Source organism: Centrocercus urophasianus, unplaced genomic scaffold (genome assembly GCF_019232065.1).
Source record: "Centrocercus urophasianus isolate 14NV4802_14NV808 unplaced genomic scaffold, USGS_Curo_1.0 seq_587, whole genome shotgun sequence".
In the NCBI taxonomy this organism is placed as follows: Eukaryota; Metazoa; Chordata; class Aves; order Galliformes; family Phasianidae; genus Centrocercus; species Centrocercus urophasianus.
Genome location: NW_024885185.1, coordinates 13,691 through 24,929, shown reverse-complemented (window position 1 = coordinate 24,929; position 11,239 = coordinate 13,691). Strand labels below are relative to the sequence as shown.

The 11,239-nt window shown below is 47.7% G+C and overlaps 1 protein-coding gene across 1 annotated transcript; it reads left to right on the top strand.

The window, feature by feature from the left end:
* Window positions 1-2,111: 2,111 nt before the first annotated feature.
* KLHL35 (kelch like family member 35) lies at window positions 2,112-8,309 on the top strand. The gene is made up of 6 exons (XM_042836290.1): window positions 2,112-3,001; window positions 5,433-5,617; window positions 6,155-6,273; window positions 6,682-6,870; window positions 7,396-7,584; window positions 8,121-8,309. The coding sequence occupies exons 1-6, from the start codon at window positions 2,112-2,114 to the stop codon at window positions 8,307-8,309; spliced, it is 1,761 nt and encodes a 586-aa protein (XP_042692224.1).
* The last annotated feature ends 2,930 nt before the right edge of the window (window positions 8,310-11,239 follow it).

Here is an 11,239-nt window from a genome sequence, read left to right as displayed (position 1 = left end):
CCAAATTCCCCAGCCCTCTGAGCCCACGGCAGAGGCTGGGAAACCACAGTCCTTTCCAGGTCGCTGCCAATTCATATGCAAATGTTGGCAATGAGCAGGACGCCAGCTTGTGCCCTGCATCCCACTGATGGGAGAGGAGCAGAAGGGATCCAGCTGGAAAACACAGTGGTGGTGCTCCAAGGAAAGACGACTTTACTGGGATAGCAACAGGCAGGGTTGGTCGTTCTTTGCATTTCTGCTTAGAATGAAATAATACAAAGTGATGCTGGGCAAGGGAATGGGCTGCATTTCATCAAGGGTTTTGGCAATCTTGAGGCTGCCGGTTACTTCATGGATCCAACTCAGGGCTGCTTTGTTCCCTACTATGAGCTTCAGCCAGCAATGGGATTGAGTTGGAAGGGAGGCTGCTGAGAGCCACATGGGGCAAACCTTCCTGTCTGTCCTTGTGGATCTAATTACCTAATTATCACGCATTAATGAGGGGCACCGTGTCTTCTGCCTGACCCAATCTATCTGTGTTACGGGTGCCTATTTTGCTCGCAGAGCTGTATTTTATTTATTGGATTTAGTGTGGTTTCCAGCGAGCTGGGGTCTCTATCAAATAAATTATTCCACTTGGACCCCAATTTGCTCTCCAGATGGCTCATCCCTCATAAGCTGTCCTGGTGTGCTCTGTTTTCCCCCGATCCTCGGTGAGTTTCCCCTAGCTCCTCCCAGACTGGCTGTTATTGACAGCTGCATGGCTAATGCCCTGTAGCGGAGAAACAAAAGCAGATTTCTCCCCCACCTCTTCAGCAGAGAGCATAAAGGCGATGCTTTTGTGCTTCCCCAAGCATTGCCAGAGACAGGCTGAGCGTGCTTAGTGAAGGGGACTCATCTCTGCACAGAGCCCCAGTGTGGATGGGAGATCTCCGCGAGGGAGGCTGTGTTCATTAGGTCCCACCTGGAGGACTCAACCTTGGGGCCAGGTAATGTTGAGATTCTTGTGCTAACAGCTGGGAGATTTCTCCCTACAAATACAGAGTTTGGCAGTATTGGGATGGAGGGAGTGATGCAGAAAGGAGTGTGTGTGGGTAAGGGCAATGGGAGAATCCCACTCTCTTCTCAGAGTTGGTATCATGGGTAGATGAGCAGGGGTGTGAGCTGGGGAAAGAACTTTGGGTTTATCCAGGGGAGGTCTCTCTTTGTAAGCTTACTGTCACCAGGGGCTTGGGCATTCACATAGATCAGGGTGAGAAATGATGAAATGGGAACGTTTGTCTTCTTTGGCTGGAGCTGCGTGTGCCAGCAAAACGCAGAGTTCACCATGCTGCCTTTGTTGTAACTTCTCTAAATCACTTTGAGCTGACAGCATTCTCCTTCTGCAGCCTGAGCACTTCTCAGTGCTATTTGGGATGTCTGGAGCCTCCACCCTTTCCCCCAGGGTTGCTTAGGGATTTATGTAGGGCTCTTTGCTCTGCCTCACTGCTCCTCAGGTCTCTGCAATACCCCCATGGCAGGAGTAGGATTGCCCTCACTGGCATCCCACCTGAATGCTTGGTGCTGTGCTCTTAAAAAAGAAGCGTTGGCATTGCTATGCCTCTTATTTAACACTCAGCTGATAGAGCAGTTGGGCAAGCAGGGGGAGACCTAAGTTCAGTTCCTCCCAGGACTTGTGTCTGTGCAGCAGCAACTGGTTGGGATGGGTTCTTGGGAAGAAGTGGTGCACCATGGATGGTTTGAATTTGGCTGGGTGGGGAAATTAGCTGAACGGGAGCTTTGAGATGTTAGAAAGAAAGAAAACAGTGTGTAAGTTGTTAATAAAGCACAGCCTGGGTAAGGCAACTGTCTTACAAAGAATCATCTAAAAGCAGAAGAGTTTGGTATGCCAGGGTGGGATTGCGTTGGGAATATCCTAGAGGCCACATCTGGGTTTTGTTTTTGAGAAAATGTTGGTTATGGAGGATGAGCTCCTCGGGATGAGGGTAAAATCTGTCTAAGATTTTGGCTGGAATCTGTACTACCTGATGTCATCAAGAAAGATGCAGAAATCACAATGCCGTTGGACGCTGTGGTCAGATATTTTAATTAACGTTCTGATCTGTCATCTCAATCACTGCTTCCAAGCCAGGATGCATCGAATGATGAAAGAAGAATCAAGCTACAGGACAAGCAGCCTGGAAAATGCAACACGCGACACGAGCAAAGAGCAGCTGCATGTGAAGCTCTGCAATGGGTCCTGCCACGCTGAGCAAATCCTACAGACGCTGAACGCCTACCGGCGTGGTGGCATCTTCACAGATGTGGTGTTGTTAATTGATGGGCAAGAATTCCCCTGCCACCGTGCTACTTTGTCAGCCAACAGCACTTATTTCCGGGCGATGTTTGGTGGCAATCTCAAGGAAAGCCATCAGAATATCATCAACATCCAGAAGATTTCTGCTTCCACCATGTCTCTCCTTCTTGACTATATGTATGGGGGGAACATTGTCATTCAGGAAGACAATGTTGAAGGCATCTTGGAACTGTCTGACTTGCTGCAGATCTCCAAGCTTAGGGATGCTTGTATCAGCTTTCTTGAAGGCCAGCTTCACCCCTGCAATTGTTTAGGCATCATGAAGTTTGCCGATTCGTTCTCCATCACTTCCCTGACAGAAAAAAGCAAGAGGTTCATGCTGGAGTGTTTCGTGGAGGTGTCATGCCATGAAGAGTTCCTAGAGATGGGTGTGAAGGAACTGGTTGAGTATTTGTCTGATGAGCAGCTGGTGGTTCCCAAGGAGGAGGTGGTCTTTGAAGCAGTCATGCGCTGGGTACGACACGACGTACCTGCCCGGAAAGGAGCCTTGAAGGATCTCCTTGAGCATGTACGTCTGCCACTGCTCAACCCCACCTACTTCCTGGAGAAGGTGGAAATGGATGGGCTCATCCAGGACTCAAAGGAGTGCATCCCTCTGCTGCACGAAGCCCGCAAGTATTACATCCTTGGGAATGAGGTCAGCTCTTTGAGATCGAGGCCCAGAAGGTAAAACGCAACGTCATCTTCCCTAGACCTGCATGGTCCAAGTTCTTGTATCTTAAAGCTTGGATGGAGTTCTTTGATTCTTATCAGAGTAACATGAAGGTTGGAAAAGTCCTCCAAGATAATCTAGCCCAACCATCAGCCCATCCTCACCATGCCCACTAAACCATTGCGACTCGTAGTAACAGTTCTAAACAATTTTATTATTTATAATAACCATTTTAAACTAAAAGGGGGATTTATGTCAGATACAAGGAGGAAATTTGGAAAGGGTCCAGAGGAGGGCGACTAAGATGATCAGGGGGCTGGAGCACCTCCCCTATGAGGACAGGCTGAGGGAGTTGGGCTTGTTCAGCCTGGAGAAGAGAAGCTGCGGGGTGACCTCATTGCAGCCTATCAATACCTGAAGGGAACCTACACCCACGAGGGGAGTAAACTCTTCAAAAGGGCTGACAACAGCAGGACTAGGGGAAATGGATCCAAGTTGAGGGAGGGAAGATTGAGGTTGGATGTTAGGGGGAAGTTCTATACAAGGAGAGTGGTTAGGCCCTGGAACTGCCCAGGGAGGTTGTGGATGCCCCGTCCTTGGACGTGTTCAAGGCCAGGTTGGACGGGGTCCTGGGCAACCTGATCTGAATGTGTGTGTTTGGTGGCCCTGCTGGGCAGGGGGGTTGGAACTACATGATCCTTGAGGTCCCTTCCAACCCGGGTGATTCTGTGATTCTGTGAAATTACTTCCCCAGAGGTGGTGAGGCCCCAGCACTGTTGCCCAAAGCTGTGGTGCTCAATCCCTGGAGGTGTCCAAGGCCATCGATGGGAGCCCTGAGCAACTTCATCTGGTGGCAGACACCCAGCCCATGGCAGGGGTTGGGGTTGAGTGGGCTTTAAGGTCTTTTCCAATCCAACCATTCTATGATTACTTTTTTTTTATTTTGTCTTTTACTTCACTTTAGCCTTCTAGCTATCAGCATGCTGCCTAGCTCAAAGGCATAGCTGCTGGGACAGTAATTAATGTCCAGGAAAAAAAGGGAGTTGCAGTCCAAGTAGCTACCTAGGCACCCCAAATTCTTTCTTTTGTACCTGCGATTCATTGATTGACATGAAGATAAAGAAGTTCCAACCCAAGCAGCTGGCATTATGAAATGGAAAATACAAAGGAAAACCAATTTCTGGGGGTGGGTATGCATGGAAATATGCACCTTTCTGTGATTTTGACATATGGATTTTCTAGACTTAGACAGACATATTGTAAGCCTCTGTTACTCCTTCATGGTGATGCTGGTACGTTCAGCACGTGCTTGGTAAGCACTCCGATGAACAACTCCATTGAGAGCACCTCTGCTCTAGGATGGGTTGCTGTATCAAGCCAGGTGGTTTGTAAGGCTTTCTGTGCTTCTCTAGAGGAGAATGATGGCTGTGGGGACAAATTCTTGTGTTCTTCTGCACTTTCGACCATGGAATCCAGCTTACTTTTGCCTCTTAGTGGAGCAGCTTGGGTAGAAGAATGGGGATGTGGAATCGTTGAATAGTTAAGGTTGCAAAGACCACTGCAGTCATCTAGTCCAGCCATCAGCCCATGCCTGTGACTGCTCTAAACCAAGTTGCATGACATGAGCCTGTTTGGCTTTTTGGTTTTTTGTTTTTTTTTTAAACCTCCAGGGATGGTTTGAGCCCTTTCAGTCTGATGTGAGGCTTGGACTTGTTTTCTCTGTGCTGACTGTGACAACAGGCTGCTACACAAAGAACTGCTCAATAGCAGTCTGTGGTGCCCTCTCCAAGCACACAGATTAAATTCACTGGGAATAAATCCCACTCCCAGCATTCCCATTTTAACTCCCCTTCTTTTACAATTTAGGTCTAAAGTGAACTGTCTCAGGCTGCACAAATGGAGACAGAGCTGGGGATGGTACCAAGCCTTTCAAATCCCATTCTGCCCTCTTCCTTCCTCTCCTCTCTCCTCCTGCAGGGCTGCTCCTCTCTGGCCACCTACTTCTTGGCAAGACTTTCCTGCCCAGCCGTCTGTCTCGTCTGCTCTCTGCTGTTAGGGCTGGAGAGAATGAGATTTCCTGGAAACACTTCTCTCTCCAGGCAGAGAGCATGTTGCAGGCTGGCTGCCAGGAGCAGCTTTCCATGCTTGCAGCCGTGTTAGGCTTTATTGTGCAGGAAGGGACAGGGTGAAGGGCAGTAGGCAATCTCACAAAGGACTTCCAAAGGTCGCTCTCAATTTTCTTTCCCTACAAAGTTTGGACCATTTCCCACTCAAGCTGAGAGATTTGAATGGGCAGATAAGAGGGAAGGTGCATGGGCAAAATGATTTGCCTAGAAAACTGGTAGTTGGTGACAGAAAGGAGCTTTTCCTACCTGCTGGGATGTGCTGCCAGTATCCTAAATGGGACTGGGACTTAGGGACTTACCCATGCCTTTTATGGTCTAGGTTCATGGAGCTGGCAGAAGTTATCATCATCATTGGGGGCTGTGATAAGAAAGGCCTTCTGAAGCTGCCCTTCACTGATCTCTATCACCCAAAGAGCAGGCAGTGGACGGCCCTCTCCAGTGTGCCTGGCTACACCAAGTCAGAGTTTGCTGCTTGCACGCTGAAGAATGATGTCTACATATCAGGTGAGGTGTCCTGGGACAGCTGTAGTCCCCACCTGGAGCCTCAGTTCAGAGAACTGCTCCTGGGGTCGATTCACTGGGACTCATTGACGTGCATCTCAGCTCCAGAACAAAGTCACTTCTTGGTGAAGTTTACCCTGGATTTTGTTGTCCCAAGAAACGCTTTTAGCCTTCTGGGGAAGATGGCACTTTTGGAAAAACTTTCCTTCTTGCTTATCTGGGTTTCCATCCTCTTGCAGTGGAGTGAGTTGGTTTTGATGTGCACTTCCAGGGTTTCCTATCACATCACCATCTGCCCATCCTTGATTTAAAATACAAAGCCTATAGAAGAGCTCCTTAGAAGGGATGGAGTTGTGTAATAAGTGCCTTGAAATTCAGAGGGCATCATCCTTGGGAAGCTGAGTTTACGTGAGAGTAACCCAACAGCCACATTCTGGCCTAGGTTGTTCTGCTGCATGGAGGACCCATACAAAATAGCAGTGTGCCAGGGTGATGGGTCTGTCTGAGATTGTGCCAGCCCTCCATTCCTCTGTTTTTAAGGGGGACACATCAGCAGCAATGATGTTTGGGTGCTGAGCTCCCAGCTGAATGTCTGGATCAAGGTTGCTTGTCTGCAGAAAGGCCGATGGAGGCACAAAATGGCAACGCTTCAGGGCAAGGTAGGTTTTGAAACAAGCCCATTTGGAACAGTCTTCCCTTTTTCCCAATTCCCAGTGCAATGAGACATTGTCAGAGCTTGTTTGTTATCTCAGTCATTTAGAGACCAGGACATAATCATGTTACTATTAGCTCTAGCTAATGTTTTTTTTGCTGCCTGAGTTTGCCACATATGAACCTGTAGCAATAAGATCTACCATGGGGTGCCGAGAGACTTCTGCAAGATGACTGTGTTGAGGCTTTGGGTGAAAACTATGCAGTGTAGGGTGTTTCAAACCCTGACATATGATGGATTTAACAAGAAAACATCATTGTGGCTGGACAACAGCTCTAGTACTCTGTGATAGTGTATAGCCCTGCTGGTGAGTACAGGAGATTCTCACTGGTTTGCTTTGCTCTTTCTGGGGCAGATCTACGCTGTGGGAGGCTTTGATGGTTTCTACCGCCTCTCCAGTGTGGAGTGCTATGACACCTTCTCCAACAGCTGGTCCACCTTGGCTCCACTGCCACAAGCAGTGAGCTCAGCAGCTGTGGTCTCCTGCCTGAACAAGCTCTACGTGCTGGGTGGTGCTGTGGATGACACTGCTAACACTGACAAGGTATGGGTGGTGCAAAGGGGTGAGGATGGCTGGGAGGTGGAAACAGGACTAAGAGATGCAAAATAAGCCCGTGGGAAATTCCAGCTCAGCTTTGGTCTGCTTTCAGGTACTGTGCTTCAATGGAAAGGATCACAGAAAGGCCAGCAAGGAACATGAAAAATAGGAGACTTAAAATATATATTATAATAATAATGGTTTTACCAAGGAAGGTGACGTCTGAGCTGCACTGAGAGCAGACAGGGGCTCCCAGCTCAATACCAGAATATGTAACCATGTACTGTGTTGGTTAGGACCAGCTGGTAATCTGTCTGTGAGAGCTGAAGGCATAGACCCTCAAAAGAATTGCCCATGACCCCAGCCAGCTGATGAAGGAATGTCCCTTTGATCATTGCACTGGCCTATGAGTGTTGAAGTTCCCATCCGTGTTTCTGAACCAATTTTCTTTTATTTCTAGTGGATATTATCTCCATCCAAGCAAGGAGATGAGATAAATTTATGTTCCCATAGCTGCGTTTCTCCTTCTAGGTCCAATGCTATGATCCAGAAGACAACAAGTGGACTCTCTTGTCTCCCACTCCTTTCTACCAGAGGTGCATCAGTGCCGTCTGTTTGGACAACATCATTTATGTTGTAGGTGGGCTCCTCAGTAAAATCTTCAGCTATGATCCAAGGAAAGACAGCTGGCGAGAAGTGGCTGCCCTCCCTGGGCCTCTGGTAAGAGAAAGACTTAGGAATCATAGAATTGTTAAGGAGGGAAAGGCCAATAAGGTCACAAGGTCATCCAGTTCCAACCATCAACCCATACCTATGACCACTCCAGGCCATGTCACCCAGTGTGACATCTGCCCTTCCCTTGAACACCTCCAGGGACTCCACCACCTCTCTGGACAGCCTGCTCCAGTGCCTGTGAAGAAATTTTCCCTAATATTCATATAAGAACTTTTCCTAATACGAGGAGAGAAGCTCTGAGCCTTCTCTCTCCATGGAATAAAGGTATCCATCTGCATTTTGCTGAGATTAAATGTGAAGGAAGTATACTGGAGAGCTGACATTTGGCTTGAGGTTCTTCAAGTGCCTGTAACAATAATACTGAAGTACCTCAAGAGCCGTACCCTACTCATCCTGCTTATTTCCCCCCATGCAGGACAGGTGAGGGCTGAGCCCATAGCAGTCATGCACTCCTGCTCAATCCCACCGCCCAAAGCTATGGGGCCATCCTTCATCTTTCAGCCTTTCCTTCTGCTTTCCAGGAGAGCTGCGGCCTGACGGTGTGCGGAGGGAAGATTTACATCCTGGGTGGCCGAGATGAGAATGGGGAAGGCACAGACAAAGCATTCACTTTTGACCCTGTAACGGGGAGCGTGGAGCAGCAGCCCCCGCTGCAGCGCTGTACCAGCTACCATGGCTGTGTCACCATCCTGCAGCACATGAACAGATGACCGTGGGACTTTGACAGCGTCTTTCTCCTATCCAGATCCTCCCCTTGAGTCAGTGGCTACATTTGTGGACAGACAGCAGTCTCTCTGTGGGGAAGGGCAACATAAGGCACTAAAGATGTGCTCCCACCAGGCCCTGAGCAACCTGTGTTTTGGTTTGGTTTTTTTTTTTTCCAGGTCTGATGATGCCAATGGTTTTGATGCTGAGAGGTGAGAGGATGAAAGTGCTGGGCTGTATGAAAGCTGCATTGCAGACCTTGCCACCTCCAGATTTAAGCAGGGTTGTGACCCCTGGAACTGCTGAGCTTGACTTCTTTTAGGTTTCCCTGAATTGTAGAATGGTTTGAGTTGAAAGGAATCCCTGAAGGCCATCTGGTCCCACCACCTGCAATGAACGGGGGCACCCACAGCTCCATCAGTGCTCAGAGCCCTGTCCTCACTGCCCGTATTGTAAAATAACTTATTCCTTACATGGGTGTAGATCATGATTTTCTGTACTGTTGGTACAAGGGCAATTATTTGCTTCTGTCTGACACCCAGGGCTGTTACAGACACAATTACATTTACAGGATCCAATTCTTCAGCTCTCAGATATCTATGCATTTAGCTCCATAGAGCCCTGTGTCAACCCATGCTTGCCCAAACAGTCGTTGATGCCCGTGAGCAGTTAGTTCTACTACAGTGGACAGCTGAGTTTGAGATCTCAGCTGATATCCCAGGAAAACTTCTCTGCTAAATCCCTGAAAGCTTGGTTAAATAGGCCACACTCTGAGTCCATTCTGCATATACTGCAGGGTCTATCACCTGAAAGCACAGGGTGCTGCCTCTTCTATGTGTTTGAAGATTAGTCTCGCTGAGACTTTGTCACTGAGGACAAAGTGAATCATGTAGCCAAGAGGTGGTTCTTCAGAGAGCAGTGTGAGGCAAGTTAGAATGTGTAGAAGTTTTTTTTTTTTTTAATTAAAAAACAAAAACCAACATCCTGAAGTGTGATACCCACAGAACTGCATCTGGCTCCTTTTGGCTTCGAAGGATGCTGACAACTAGGAAAATAAATTCAATATTTAACAGATTTGACAGAGTGCCTCTGGGAGCCTAATGTGCAGCTTGTCTCAGGGCACATCTTCAGTAGCACCACCTGTGCTGCTCCAGGGTTTTGACCTCAGGTCCAGAAGTGAACCTGTTTGATTTGGTAGAGTAGCCATAGCCTGTGGTATGTCTTAGTCCATGGTTGGAACTGATATTTTCTGATGGGTCTGTGTATCACAGAACGGCCTGGGCTGCAAAGGAGCACAGCACTCATCCAGCTCCAACCCCCTGCTGTGTGCAGGTCGCCAACCAGCAGCCCAGGCTGCCCAGAGCCACATCCAGCCTGGCCTTGAATGCCTGCAGGGATGGGGCATCCACAGCCTCCTTGGGCAACCTGTGCCAGTGCTTCACCACCTTCAGTGCAGGCATTCATGTTATTCAATTAGGTCCTGAAGTGTTACCAAATGTAGGGTGGGATCTCTTAAAAATGCTCATTACTTATACATTCACCTCTCTGCAGCTGCTCTCTGCACCTCGCTTTCCTCTTTCCACTGATGACCTCTTCCTGAAGTAGATGAGAATCCTGTTGTTGGCCCAGATTCTCCTCTTTTCAGAATCTTCTAATGATCTTAAGCCTCCTCTTATTGCCTCCCTCTCCCATATGGGTGGATTTTATTTGGTGCTCTTTAATATCTCTGTCTTCTGTGAGTGCTGAGACGTTCACCTCTTCTTTGTGATGTTATCAGGATGACCTGAAAAACATGGCAAGAAGTTCCTGCTGAAGACCCCAAATTGGCTGTTAGCTAGGAGTGCTGTTCTCTCCTTTTCATTAGGAAACCTGTGCTTTTCCATTGTTGGAGCTGTGTGTTTCCTTGCACAAAATGTACCAAACGCTGCTTATAATCTGAAAGGCTTTGGTGGCCATTTTGTTTATGAAGGCACACTATGCATTCTCAGCCTCAAATTTTCCTGAGGGCCTGTGCACAGTATGATGTGTCCTTCAAGCAATATAAAGGAGGTATAATGGTGGCAAAGGTTACTTGAAGTTTTTAAGAGACATGTGGATGTTTAAGAAGATGGTGTAGAGGTGGGCTTGCAGTGGTGGTTGGATGGTTGGGCCTTGGGGATCTTGAAGGTCTTTCCAACCTAAATGATTCTATGATTCCTCCAAGGAGAGAAGACAAAATCCAAGCTGGCAAAGGGAAATTTAATTTGCAATCAAATTGCATCCACAGTTATGTTTATAATGCAAATGGTCACTTGAGAAGAAACTGTCACTTTTCATTGGTATAATTAAATTAGTGTGGAAGAAAGTATAAAGTATCAACTCATGTTATGGCAGACCTCATGAACAGAGAGCCCTTTGTTCTCCTGTAGCCTAGTGTTCTGGGGACCACAGATCGCAGCCCATCTCCCCATAGAAATAAAAAAAAAAGCTCTCTTACTGTTCCCTGTGCCTCCAGCAATTCAGTCTTTTGGACATCTCTGATTTACCCCCATCTTGTGTCTGGTTGAAGAGGTTCTCAATTCTCCGAAGGGCTGGCTGTACTTGGGAAACCACTGAGGATGCTTCAAGAAAAACAGAGCACCCCAACCTTGCAAAAGCATTGAGTGTCATGGCTTTTTGTGTTCTGTAGCTATGTTTGGGGGGGAACCAATGTGGTGGCATAAACGTTTGGACTTTTCCTAGTCTTACAATGGGTTTTCTCTTTAAGCATCTGACATGAAAGCTGTGCTAAAGAGGATTCAGGATGTGGGGTGGTGGTTGGTTTGGTTTTGTTTGGTTGTGGATGCTATTTTTGTTTGGGTTTTTTTCTTAAGTGGAAATTTTCAGGAATTTGTGATTTCACACCAATGAAGTTCAGTGAGGAAAACCTTAACGCCGCTGTTCTTCTTGCACGTTC